The 14,117-nt window shown below is 33.5% G+C and overlaps 1 protein-coding gene across 1 annotated transcript; it reads left to right on the forward strand.

Annotated features, from left to right (window-relative positions):
• Nucleotides 11,240–13,692, forward strand: LOC109849005 (protein EARLY RESPONSIVE TO DEHYDRATION 15). The gene is made up of 3 exons (XM_020418770.1): nucleotides 11,240–11,387; nucleotides 12,819–13,182; nucleotides 13,277–13,692. Exons 2-3 carry the CDS (start codon nucleotides 12,831–12,833, stop codon nucleotides 13,435–13,437), a joined length of 513 nt encoding a protein of 170 aa, XP_020274359.1. The 5' UTR covers nucleotides 11,240–11,387; nucleotides 12,819–12,830; the 3' UTR covers nucleotides 13,438–13,692.

The following is a 14,117-nucleotide window of genomic DNA, read 5'->3' on the forward strand; positions in this document are numbered from 1 at the left end:
TATCCAATTGTAGTACGTATATAATTTTTATTATTTTCAAAAAATTACCTAAAGTTTATTTTATTCTGATCACCAGCATGAACTCTATTTTGATAATTTCTAATATTATGTGATAATTTTGTGAAGAATAAATATCATTAGGGTGTCTGTTATCCTATAATTGGATCAGAACTACCTTGAACCTTGTTTTAAACAAAACCAGCTTTGTTTTGTGCCAAGGGGAGGTAGTAAAAAACAAAACCAGTTTAAAAGTTAAATTTGACCTTAGAAAAACCAGGTCAATCTTGACACATTTTTTATCTAAATAAAATTTGATCCAAAATGAGGTTAGGGTTGAACCTAGCTCTGTTTTAAAAAGTTGCAGAACATACCCTTAAACTCATATAAGAAAGCAATAAAAATTTATAATACGATTCTTATAATTTATGTTCAATCACACATGGTCGAACATAAAAGAATTAAAGAAAAAGAATATGCCAAATACGAATAAATAAAACATAATATATTTCGATAATGACCCCTATCAAAATAGGAATATTATAATATACTGATATCATTGAGTGTTCTTATGGCAATGTGGGACCCAGATATACGCAAAACGTGGCAAGGAGAGCATGGGGTTGGTCTTAGTTTAAATACAATCGATAACGACATTGGTGTTTGGTGCCCATCAAACCACCGTCAAGAGTGACACCGACGGCTGAGATTTCTAAAGTACGTGTCAGTGGGTCCCATTGACGGGAGGCCGGCCCATGTGCTTAGTGGTAAGTGATTAAGACATTTGAGCACTAATTAATTAATGATAATGATGAGGATGCTCTCACTATAATTAGATGGTGAAAGAGAAGGAGGATGATTATGTATTGACTTGGTCCGAGTTAATAACCCACATAAGCACCATGCTTCTGTTGGCTTGTTACATTTGAATTGCTTCGTTTCAAGGAAGTAAATGTAAAGTTGATGAATAAAGCGTTGTTGAGTAAACATTGTTAGATATTTTGTTAAGAAAAGACAAATTTACCTTTATGAATAGTAATAAATTTTTGTAATTAAAACATGTTTTAATTAGCAATTAAAAATATAAGTAACGACTATATAATTATGGGGAACGTTACAAAATTTATGACAAATGTTACCGTATTAATTGCGGGTTTTATAACGTCTCTTTCCAACACCATATATATATAGTCGTATGTTGAGCTCAGTTTTGATAAGAAAAACAACAAGTCTCTTCTCTTCTCTTCATATTATTTCTTCATAGTATTGGTTTTATTTTTGGGCAACTTTCTTCGTCTGAGCAGAAGCTCTGTACTCTCGTCCGAGTACAGAGGCCGGCCGATTTCGGTGGTTTTTACCGCTAGGGGAGAAATGATCATCTGCACCAGGGCGATAGGCGGGTCCTCAATCTTCTAGCGCAGTGATTACACGACTGCTCCCAATTAGGCCAGATTTAATTATTTATTTTTATTCGGATTTAATTTACATGGTAATTTAAGTTTATTTGATTTTTTTCAACAATCTAGAAGATTGAGAAGTTTATAACTTTTGCTTTTAATCCGAAAAAAAATTATATTAAAAGCACTGTTCATAAAATTCGGGCACTGTTTCATACTGTTCAGAAAACTATTTTATTACTTTATTTTAATTGTTATAGTTTCTGGATGATCCATTTGCTAAGCACAATATTTCTTTAATTTGTAACTGATCTTTTATGATCTGCATACTATATTGGTGCCATGTGACATGATATATATACATATACCTATTTCTTATTGGAATTGGGTTCAAAACCCATTAAGAGTTGTAAACTCATTAAACTTCTCCTTCAACCCATGAAGGAAGCTTTTAGGTCTAGGGTTTTTGCTAGGGTTTGGTGTTAGACCCTAGAGGGGGGGTGATTAGGGTCTTATGCTAATCTAATCTAATTATATGCCAATTAAATTTAATTAACAAGTTATCCTAGCAAGTATAAAATACCATAAGATATATGAGCTAGGATAAGCAATATAAACAATGAGATATATCCTATATGATAAAATATATATGCAAGGATATATAAACTAACACAAGGGTAAACAATATGAAACAAGATAGAGGATGATATGAATAATGAGACAATGGCGATATGAGCAATGAGCACAAATATAAATAAACGCCAAAGCACATTCAAACACACAATATGATCACGGAGTTCGGACCTTCCGTCCTACGTCTCCGCTCCCCACTCCCGGGGAGAAATCCACTATCACAACCGGTTTTTCTACGCTCACCCGAATAACGTTTACAACCACACTATGTCGGTTTTCAACGATCACCGATCAACGTTCACTCCTCACACTTGGTTTTCTAGTTCACCGAAAACTTCACTACACACTCGGTTTTCTAGCTCACCGAAAACCTTACAACACTCACAATGTAACAAATATAAATTTGTTCTCTACAATAGATGAGAACTCAATTAAGCACAACTCAATGTTACAATCTCTCACAACCCTAAAATACTATGTATGCAAATACTATAAGCTCAAGTGGGTGTGTGTAACAATGAGTATAAAAATGAAAACTTAACTCAATAAGAACTAGTAATAAAATTGATATGAAATACAATAGTAGAAATGCTAGGAAATAGAGTTAAGGAAACTTCTCTAAAAACACAAAGGGAGGATGAAAAAATGTTGAAGATGAACTCTTCAATAGCTGATGTAAACTCCTCTTTGTAACAGCAAACCCAAACCAAACTTAAACCAAACTAAACAAGTTTAAACCCTTGTTTAAAAACTTCTTTTAAAAACTTCTTGGTTCATTTGAACTGAGATCAAAGAGGGTATTTATAACCTCCAAAACCTCAGCCAACAACCCTAAGCAAAAGACAAAAACAGCCCCAGAAAATCAGCTCAGAAAAATAACCGTTGGGAACCAACGGATACATTGGCGGTCGACCGGAAATTCCTGCGGTCGACCGATGGATCTTTCGGTCGACCGGACCAGTCGACCGACAAACTCTCTGCTGCCCACTGACGGCTGAACATATGAGCGGTCGACCGGATCGGTCGACCGAAAACTGATACATGAAAATCTGATTTCCTGATTTTAAAACACTGTTTAAAAATATCAAACAAATTCTAAAAAACATGTCAGAGAAAGAATTTCTGAAAAATATTTTCCCAGTTGAGATAAATAAATATTTGAACACAAATTTACAGTTTCTGAAAAACTGTTAACATATACGATTTTGTAAAATCAATTAGGCACAGTAAATCAACTCCAAAAATAGTAAAAACTGGAGGAAAGTTTATAAACATGTAGATAAACATGTCAGAGAAAGAATTTTTCAAATATCACTTCCCATTTGCGAAAACTCATCTGTTTTGTAAAACATGCACGAACATGTGCACGAACGAAAACGTGAATTTGTAAATTCCTTTAAACATAACAAATCAATTTCAAACTTGATGAAACTTTGCGAAATGTTTGTAAACATGAAAACAAACATGTTAGAAAAAGAATTTCTCAAATTGAATTTCCATTTGTGAAAACTCATGTATTTTGCAAGTGTGTCCAAAGCATGAAAACTCAAAACCATGCATGTATATATATAACTATATATATACATAGAAACCAAATACGTGTGTGTATATGATATTGAGCTTAAGGTACTTAACACACATAATATAAAATCTAAACTAGATTACCCAAGCTTGATCTTGATCTTCATTGTAGCTCAACTTGGTACACATGCGGATGAAGCTTGAACTTGATCTTTAACTTGAATTGTACGTTGCTTCACTCCACAATTCCTCCAACCTCCATTGGATATGATCGTTATGGTGCAATCCATCTATCCTCCAACTACGTTGTTTTTCTATAATAAATAAGAAAACACAAATATTAGACAAACAACATTAGTGGTAAATTGTTTGTTAAACATCATCAAAACAAGAAGGCCAACAATCTCCCCCTTTTTGATGATGACAAACAATTTACAAAAAAGAATATATGCATGAAGGAAATGAACATATACAAGATAATATACATGCATATAAATGTATACTCACAATATTTCTCCCCCTTTGACAACATCAAAAAGGGGACAAAGGAATTAAGAGAGCGAAAGCTCCCCCTATCAATAAGCATAGGTGAGTATAACATATAGAAAGATATAGGGATTGCTCCCCCTATCAAAATACCATATAGAATATATGAAATGAGGATCAAGGCAAACATATGTGAGCAAGCATAGATGCTAAAAAACAACTCACATATAAAACAATAATGAGAACATAAAAACCGATGTATAAAATAGATTTATGAAATCAAAAGAAGAGAAACATGAGAATCATGTAAAAAGTTTTCAAATGAAAACAAATCAACCAATTGAAATCATAAATCAAAGTTTAAATCCAAAAACTTAAAATCAAATCATCATTGATTCAAAAATCAAGAGAGACAATTATATCTAGCTCTTGAGCTAGTAACAACCCATATAAATATGTTTAGCACCCGGTAAACAATGTTTGGGAATAAACACCCAATAACTCCGGAGGGTTATATAAACATAGTCCTCTCATCAAAAAAAAATAATAATCATGAAAACAAAAGATTTGATACAAGAAAGATTGTTTTCATAACCAAAAGATTTTAAAGCATAATTTTCAAAACCAAGAAAAAGAAAGATAAAAACATTAAAATTCTTGGTTTAAAAAAAATCAAATTTGTTTTGGTACCCAAGAACTCTTGGTACCAAAAGATTTAGGGACATGACCCCTATCATTTAAGCTCAATGCCCTTGGGTTATGAACCCATTTGGACGCATTTAGTGCATGGGTTCGGTCATAGCAATAATTATGCAAATGACCCTTTCGATTGCAATAAGTGCAATGAAGAGGATGCATTTGGTTATGTTGACCATGTGGATGTGCACGAGAAACATTTGCAAATAAAGATGGTCTTTTAAGATTATTTTGCAAATGAGAAACATTTTGAAATAATGTTGGTCTACTTGAAATATTTTGCGATTTAGAAACTTTTCGCAAATCAAAACAAAACTTAGCTAAGTGACCAACTCTACCACAAAAATCACAATGATACACAAGAGCATGCTTATGATGAGAAATAGGTGCATGTGTGTGTACATGTGATGAAGAAACTTGATGAGATGCACAAGAAGGATTAATATTCTTATGTTTTTGTGCATCATAGCAAAATTTAGCTAAATGGCCTTTACGACCACAAAAGGAGCACTTGTAAACTTTGCTATACAAGTGTGCATAGTGTATTTAGCACACTTGTTCATAAGTTTCTTATGGTTATCAATGCATGTTTTTAAAGTTGAATCTAAGCATGATATGCGTTCCTTAACAAGATTCAAATCATCATTATGCACAACATCATTGATAATAGAAGTAGAGCATGTATGGTTATCAAAATCATTTCTAATAGCTACTACTTCTAGCATGACATTTTCTCTTTCATGAGTTAACTTAGCAAAGTTTGAAAGCAAAGAATCATGATCCAATTTTAATTTTTTATTGTTTTCTTTAAGGATCATATTTTCATTAGAAATAATATCAAACTTAGATGCTAACAACTCATGATCGGATTTCAAATCCTCATGCTTGCTTTTTAAATCAATAAAATTTTTATGCAATAAGTTATAGGCATGCAACAATTTTTCACTGGCACAAGCAAGTTCATCACTAGATAAATCATTAGTGGTTTCAAACTCGCAAACCTCACTAGGGCTACCGCCTAGTGGCCGTGGGGATCCTGCAAAGCTTGTCGGATCGCCTCCAAGTCTCCTTGATGTGCTTCTATAAATTTCCAAAGTTTGTAAGCACTATCAAAATGAACAAACTTGTTAGACATAGATGAATTAAAAGCATTTAGCAAATATTCTAACAAAATATTGTTCATTGTAAACATACGATGATCATTCTTATTCCATTTGGTGTTAGACCCTAGAGGGGGGGTGATTAGGGTCTTATGCTAATCTAATCCGATTATATGCCAATTAAAATTAATTAACAAGTTATCCTAGCAAGTATAAAATACCATAAGATATATGAGCTAGGATAAGCAATATAAACAATGAGATATATCCTATATGATAAAATATATATGCAATGATATATAAACTAACGGATCATATAAATAAGGAGCTATGGACAATGGCGATATAAGATATGAGCATGAATATGAATGAACGCCAAAGTACACTCAAACACACTATATGATCACGGAGTTCGGACCTTCCATCCTACGTCTCCGCTCCCCACTCCCGGGGAGAAATCCACTATCACAACCGGGTTTTCTACGCTCACCCGAATAACGTTTACAACTACACTATGTCGGTTTTCAACGATCACCGATCAACGTTCACTCCTCACACTCGGTTTTCTAGTTCACCGAAAACTTCACTACACACTCGGTTTTCTAGCTCACCGAAAACCTTACAACACTCACAATGTAACAAATATATATTTGTTCTCTATAATAGATGAGAACTCAATTAAGCACAACTCAATGTTACAATCTCTCACAACCCTAAAATACTATGTATGCAAATACTATAAGCTCAAGTGTGTGTGTGTAACAATGAGTATAAAAATGAAAACTTAACTCAATAAGAACTAGCAATAAAATTGATATGAAATACAATAGTAGAAATGCTAGGAAATAGAGTTAAGGAAACTTCTCTAAAAACACACTGATGTAAACTCCTCTTTGTAACAGCAAACCCAAACCAAACTTAAACCAAACTAAACAAGTTTAAACCCTTGTTTAAAAACTTCTTTTAAAAACTTCTTGGTTCATTTGAACTGAGATCAAAGAGGGTATTTATAACCTCCAAAACCTCAACCAACAACCCTAAGCAAAAGACAAAAACAGCCCCAGAAAATCAGCTCAGAAAAATAGCCGTTGGGAACCAACGGATACATTGGCGGTCGACCGGAAATTCCTGCGGTCGACCGACAAACTCTCTGCTGCCCACTGACGGCTGAACATATGAGCGGTCGACCGGATCGGTCGACCGAAAACTGATACATGAAAATCTGATTTCCTGATTTTAAAACACTGTTTAAAAATATCAAATAAATTCTAAAAAATATAGAACTTTGGGGAATGATTATAGACATGATAATAAACATGCTACAATGACTGGTTTCCAAAAAGGACTTCCCAAATGAAAAATATCATCATTTTGCAAAATAGTCCAAAACACGAAAATGTAAACATATGAATTTTGACATTTAGGCTAAACCATGTTTTGAAACTCTGCACAATGATTTTGTAGACTTAATAAAATATGTATATGATTATTGTTAAGTCCAAAAACTAAGAATATGATATTTTCACAAATACATTAGAGAATGAAACATAGGAGTATGTATATGAAAATATATTTGTTTCATATCTAAGTAGTTAAACCAAATCACAATAATAAATATGAAATATGTAATCTCATATTTATAAACATGAAAACCAAAACTTGTGTTGTATATATATGTGACTACATATATATATATATAACTATATGTATATACGAAGAAACCAATAAATGTGTGTGTATAGATATTGAGCTTAACGTACTTAACACACATAATATAAATCCTAAACTAAATTACCCAAGCTTGATCTTGATCTTCATTGAGCTCAACTTGGTACACGTTACGGATGAAGCTAAACTTGGATCTTGAACTTGAATTGACATTGCTTCACTCCACAATTCCGCCAACCTCCATTTGATATGATCGTTAAGGTTCGATTCCATCCATCATCCAACTCGTTGTTTGTCTATAATAAATAGAAATATACCAACACTAGACAAACAACATTAGTGGTAAATTATTTGTTAAACATCATCAAAACAAAGAAGCCAACAACATTCTCCTCATGAATATAAATATTATAAAAAAGGCCACCGTCGGCGATGACGAAGGTTTTTTTTAATAAAGAACCCAATTAGATCACATCTAATCAAATTAAATAACCAAAATACTTGATCTAATCAAAGAACCATAATCATGATCATATAAAAAGCCTCAATTGATCTCTATTAAAAACAAAGGGATTTTTTTTCGCGGATGAACAGTAACCCGTGAACAGTATTCGCTGATGAACAGTGCCAAACCCTAATTTTGATCTCAATCAAAATTTAATTTAGTCTAATCAAATAATCATAACCCTTGAACAACAACACCATATTTTGATCTAATCAAACTTTTAATTTAATCTAATTAATTTTAGTTTAACAAATTAAACTGAGATGAATAGTAACCGGATAAACAGTAAACACAGACGATGAACAGTAACCCCATCGATGAACAGTACCACCAGTATTGAACAGTATTCTCGGCCGATAAACAGTAACCAAAAATTTCAATCAAAATTTTTAAATTTAATCCGATTAAATTATTACAGATTAGATTTTAAACCCGCTCTGATACCATTTGTTGGAATCATGACATACAACGCAGCGAAAAAAATATATCATGACTATTAATCAAAATTGATTAAAAGCTAGAAGAATACCTGAAACGCTTTCTGAGTTTCTACAATAATCTGTCCCGAGATCAATCCGAAATAGCTTCTTCAAAAGAAAAAGCCTCCAATTGAAATCTACCCGTCACCGTAGAGGAGCAATACTGAGAGATATGTTATCAAAAATCCATTTCTTCATATTATCTTTATAAGATTTTCAATCTCATCTATCTCCTCTCATAAGGCTACATATTAACCCTATTTATAGGATTACACTAATCTTAGAGATTTTAACTTTAAACAATTCATAATTATTTAGAACTCTATCCATAACAATTAAAGATAGAATATATTTGTTCAAAAACTTTATCCATAACAATTAAGGATAGAAATAGAATTGCATTACATGTATACCTTTTCTAATGACATTAGTGAGACCAGTCGGGTCCCATATCGAAAACCAATTATTAATTAAATTAATAATTTTAATTTAACAATCAAATCCCTATCCCACAAACTGCTCATAAAAGCTCTTCCATAATATACGATTAAATAATATCTTACATTCACTCCCTTCCAGTATCATATATTTTAGGCAACTCTTTTAAGCAGGACAATTCACCTATTTGCTCATGCCTAAATTTGCAATTCCCATAAACATAAATAAAAATCATTTTGAAACATCAAAATATTTTATTTTTATAAGAAAGTAAATTTTAAAAAATATTTTTAAAACCACCTGCCGGCAGGAATTTAATAGCTTCATGAGAATGCATAATAAATTAACTCTTCATAATGAGCATACTGGATCCTATCTAGACATCCATTATTTTCCTAAATGAAATTTAGCAACCCAACGTTTCAGGTTGTGTAGCGCTTGCTAAACAAGCTTAACCATCATATCAAAGCATACTAAATTATCAAATCGAAAATAACAAAATCATCAAGTCAAAGGGACCATGTAACAATTTAAATTCTCTATCTCTTAGGTGACTCATCCTAGAGAATTCAAATACGGTCTAGTGCTACACACATCATAATGCGTGCTTATGACATACATCCGGAGAATCTCCATTCCCGATGGTTGAGACCCACCACCATATCTCATATATCGGTGTCATGCATAATAACATGTTATAACAAAGTTATCCTTTACTAGTAATAGGTTAAGCATAAATTTAAGGAATTTCTAAGTTAGATCATATCTCCAAGTAAGTGATCATCACAGTGCATGATCTAACAAAATAACTTTTAAGGATATATATAACAATTATATAAATAATACCTAAATTATGTGCAACAATTAAATTTATTAACATTACAATATTATTACATAATATGTATTGGATGTTCAACTAAATTATGTGCAACAATTAAATTTATTAACATTACAATATTATTACATAATATGTATTGGATGTTCAATGGCAAATTATTATTACTATTCCAGTAGTTGGATCCCAAAAGTACAAAAAACGTCCGATTTTTAAAATTTATCAAATCCTCTCAACTGGAGAGGATTTGGCAAATTTCATTTGGCAAATTTCATAAATGGATATGCTTACCCCTCTTTCTATGCCCTTGCATTTTATTTTTTTGTGGGACGTGACATCACTAAGGTAACTATGTTCACTTCTCCTTCTTTTTAAAACTTATCACCATATAATTTCGGTTTAAATCTTACAAGATATTGCAAATTGAAGGAATAATAATATTGAACCAAACAAAATATTAGAAATATCAAAGCATATATAAAACCGTATAGATTTTAAATTCTTTATAAGATTACAAATCCTAAAATTTTGGCATTCGAACCAAACATCGGCTTAGTTGTTTAGTCGGCGGATGGGATAATATATATCAATATCATGTGAAACCCCACATATTTGCCTCTTTAGTCCAAATTCATTGTCAGAATCTAGTGTGTCATGCTCTTCTGGACCCCAGCATGCTGACAACCAGACTTGTCAACTGAAAACAATCAACAATGCAAGTTTATACCCATACTAGTACCTAAAGTTCTATTAATACAAGCTGTCATCTTTAAATCAAGGCATGAGTGCATGACTATACGCACTATACTTAACAAAAAAAGAAATTAAGAATCTCGGCATTAGGTAAAAAATGTTTCATATGGAAGAAAATGTTCCGTATCCCTTCTCTTTTTCATATTTATATTTTAAGTTTCTATTGAGTTTCCTTAATATTATATATATCATTTACAGGTTTTAAAATCTATTATCAACTCTTTTTAATTAATCTGTGTAAATTGTGAACTCAAACGTCAAACCTTATACATTAAACTTATGTCAGAGAGTCTTTGTATGTTGTTCCGAACATATCGAGACTAGTTATAGATAAAATATTAGAATACATAACCTTCCACAAAGGAAAAAGTTGCAATAATCTATAAACTAAGCTCTTTCTGATATTTCATGAATTTCAAATAGTTAGATTTCTTCCTTTATAACTTTTAAAAATGAAAAATAGAAATAAAAAACATTGGTATATTATTGTTAATAAGTGTACAAGCGTGAAAAACGTCTGAAAGTTAAGGGGTTCCATAAATAATTATTATCAACAACTGGATCTAACTGTAAATTTCCCCCCAAAATGGTCTCCGTTGGCTGGCTGCCAAATCAAAAGCATTACGACACCCCCCGGACGCGTTGTCGTCACCGCCCGTGTCCTCTCACACCACTTCATCGCCCGATTGGCCCCGACTCTTTTACTTCTTCGCTTTCGGTAACCGAATGTTAAAGTTACCGGTCATGCCCACTTGTCTTATATAAACCCCCTCACTATCTCATTTCTCATCGCATCGCTTTTTATTTCAAGATATTTCTCCTATTTTCCGCTGATACTTCCAAGATAATATCAATCAAAGACGATATTTTTATCAGGAGGTAATAATTCTCGAATTAATGTTATTTAATTAGAACTGGACGAATTGAACGATTTGATGTCTGAAATCTTTAGGGATCGATGTTTGGTTTCTAGTTTTAATGAACTATTCCTCAATTTGTTTTGTTGTTCTTTGATCTGATCTGATTCTAGATCTCAAAGATCTAGAGATTTGTGATCTTAGATGTTGAAATTTTGTTGATTGGATCTGAGTGACGTAGATCTATAGATATGATTGCTGTAAATTATTGATGAGCATGATCACATCCCAGTTACTGCTTTTTAGTTTATTTTTTCGCTACAATTATTTTTCTGTTTGACTTCTAATTGGATTATGTTAGACTCTTTTGCTTATTTTTTTGAATGATTTTGGTTGTAATTTTGTTGAGTGGAGCTGATGTGGTTCTCAATAACTTAATCCTGTAGATCTGCTTGCTTATAAGTTGTTTACTATCTTGATTATATCTAAGTTGCTTTTTTTTGGGCTCTTTTCGCTATAATTATTTTGTTGTTTGAGTTCGATTTGTAATAACTTTGAGTACTTTTGCGTGTTATTTAGTGATTTCAAATATTAGGATATAAGTTATCTAGTTTCATTAGCAACTTTGGTGTAGATTGGATGTGTGCTTTTGAATTGGGGTTCGTGTTATTAATGTATTTACTTTTTTAATATTTGTTAGTATAATTCAAACACTGCTTGATGCTTGCTCTTAGTTATGCTAGTGTTTTGCTGCATGTTTTTTTTGATATTTTGCAATCTCAAGCTCTTCTTCCGTATTCAGTCTAGTTATTTATAGATTGCTGTAAGTTTCGTAAGATTGTTTTTAACTCTAATTTTAGAGTTTATGGTGTTTGATAGGTTAAAAAAGGTCAAATTTGTGCTATAACTAGCTTGCTTTGCATCTGACCTATAATCTCAAGAGTGACTCGGGATGTAATGGCTAGATTGAAAGTGTTCCGAGTTAGATGGTGATGTTATGAATCGAAAGCTGGGAAATTGTTCATGAATCTGAGGTCTATTGGAGGCTTAGTTTTTTTAAATATTATTATTAAGAATTATGAAAATTTTGTTTTCTTTTAGTTTGTGAAAGAACCCTATGATGATAGTTCACATGTATTTCTCCACTTTAAGCATTGTGATGAGTACTACCACATATATTTCTTCATATCATGTCAATTGAGGTCTATTGGACGGCTTCTTAAAAATTTCAAGGACTGCTTAAACTTTTCAGTTACCTTCTGAAAAGAGCCACATGCTAATAATAGTTCACTTGTGTTTGGCATCACTCCTTTCGTTATATTTTGTTAATTGTCTTTACAAATTATGATTCTGAGGTCAACCGGGAGGCCTCTTAAAATTGTTTGAAGAGTTATGTTGATTCTTTTCTGAAGAAAATTGCATTCTTATAGTTACCTTCCGGCTTTTTTTGCAGTTGAAGCAATCAATGAGTACCATGGCAGTAGCATCGAATGCACTGAGATCGACACTGAATCCGAATGCTCCCCTTTTCATCCCAGCAGCATATCAACAGGTGGAGGACTTCTCACCTGAGTGGTGGGAGTTGGTGAAGACAACCTCATGGTTCCGTGACCACTGGTTCCGTCAACACCAAGAACAAGAAACCTTTGATGGTGAAGATGATGACGTCGACGTCACAAACCTGTTGCCCGATTCTTTTGATCTTGGAATCAACGACGAGTTCTCCAATCTCGATGAGGCTACTTTCCATCAAGTCTTTGATGTTGTGGAACAGGAACCCTTTTATGCTGGATCCAAGAAAGAGAGTGTGAAAGCTGGTGGGAGTTGGAAGTCTTCTATTTACATATGATTGTGTAAAATAGATTTCGCCATTTGATGTTAGCGGTCTCTTATAATGTTATTGGCCTGCAGGGGAGAGTGATGCTGATGCGTTGATCAGGAGTCTGAGCTTGAAATCGCCAAGGAGCGGGGCTGCGAAGCCAGTGTTGGAGCCTCTGAAGCACCATGAGAAGCCAATGCAGTATGTGAGCCCAAAGTTCAGCCCTCGTCGCATTATCCAGCAGCCTCGTTAGATTTCAATGTAAATCAGCAGGATCTGGCTCCTTGAGAGCAGCAGGTGGTGGTTCCAGTGTACTATTTCTTTTCTGTATAGGGCCCTTAGGTGCAGTTCTAATGTAGTTCTCAGCGGACTCTGTTCAGCAAAAACCTCTGAGAAGAGGAGAAAATAGAAAAATTTGTATTTAAAAAAAAATGTTGTAGCTTCTGTGAAGGAAAATGTATGCTTTTCGCATCCGATATATGACCATCTTGTTTCACAAGTTGAATTCCCTCTTTTTGGTGTTATCATCAGCTGTCAGCGTTATTTTTATTTTATAACTCTGACCCAGTATATGATTATTTTCTCCCTCCGTCCTGCGCGCGGCTGTGCCAAACTCAACGGACCCAACGACCTTAAGTGGCAAGCACGATAAGTCGTTGGGTCGTTTTCATGTATATCACTTCCTCTTCAACAGATGCTTCATCGAGCGCTGCTTTGTCTCCATCGACTGACATCGCACTAAAATCTAGAGTACGCAGCACAGCAAGAGCAGGATCGATTGATCTTTGGTTGGCATGGCATGGTAGGCGCGTCTTCTACACATACAAGGATTCATGGCGTCAAGTATGATGATCTCTCCAAATGCATCGCGTTCCCCGGCGGGACTACATCAAGAAGGTTAAATCTCTCGTCGACTCTCTTGCGGTAGTAGGT

The sequence above is a fragment of the Asparagus officinalis genome, chromosome 7 (assembly GCF_001876935.1).
Source record: "Asparagus officinalis chromosome 7, Aspof.V1, whole genome shotgun sequence".
Lineage (NCBI taxonomy): Eukaryota > Viridiplantae > Streptophyta > Magnoliopsida > Asparagales > Asparagaceae > Asparagus > Asparagus officinalis.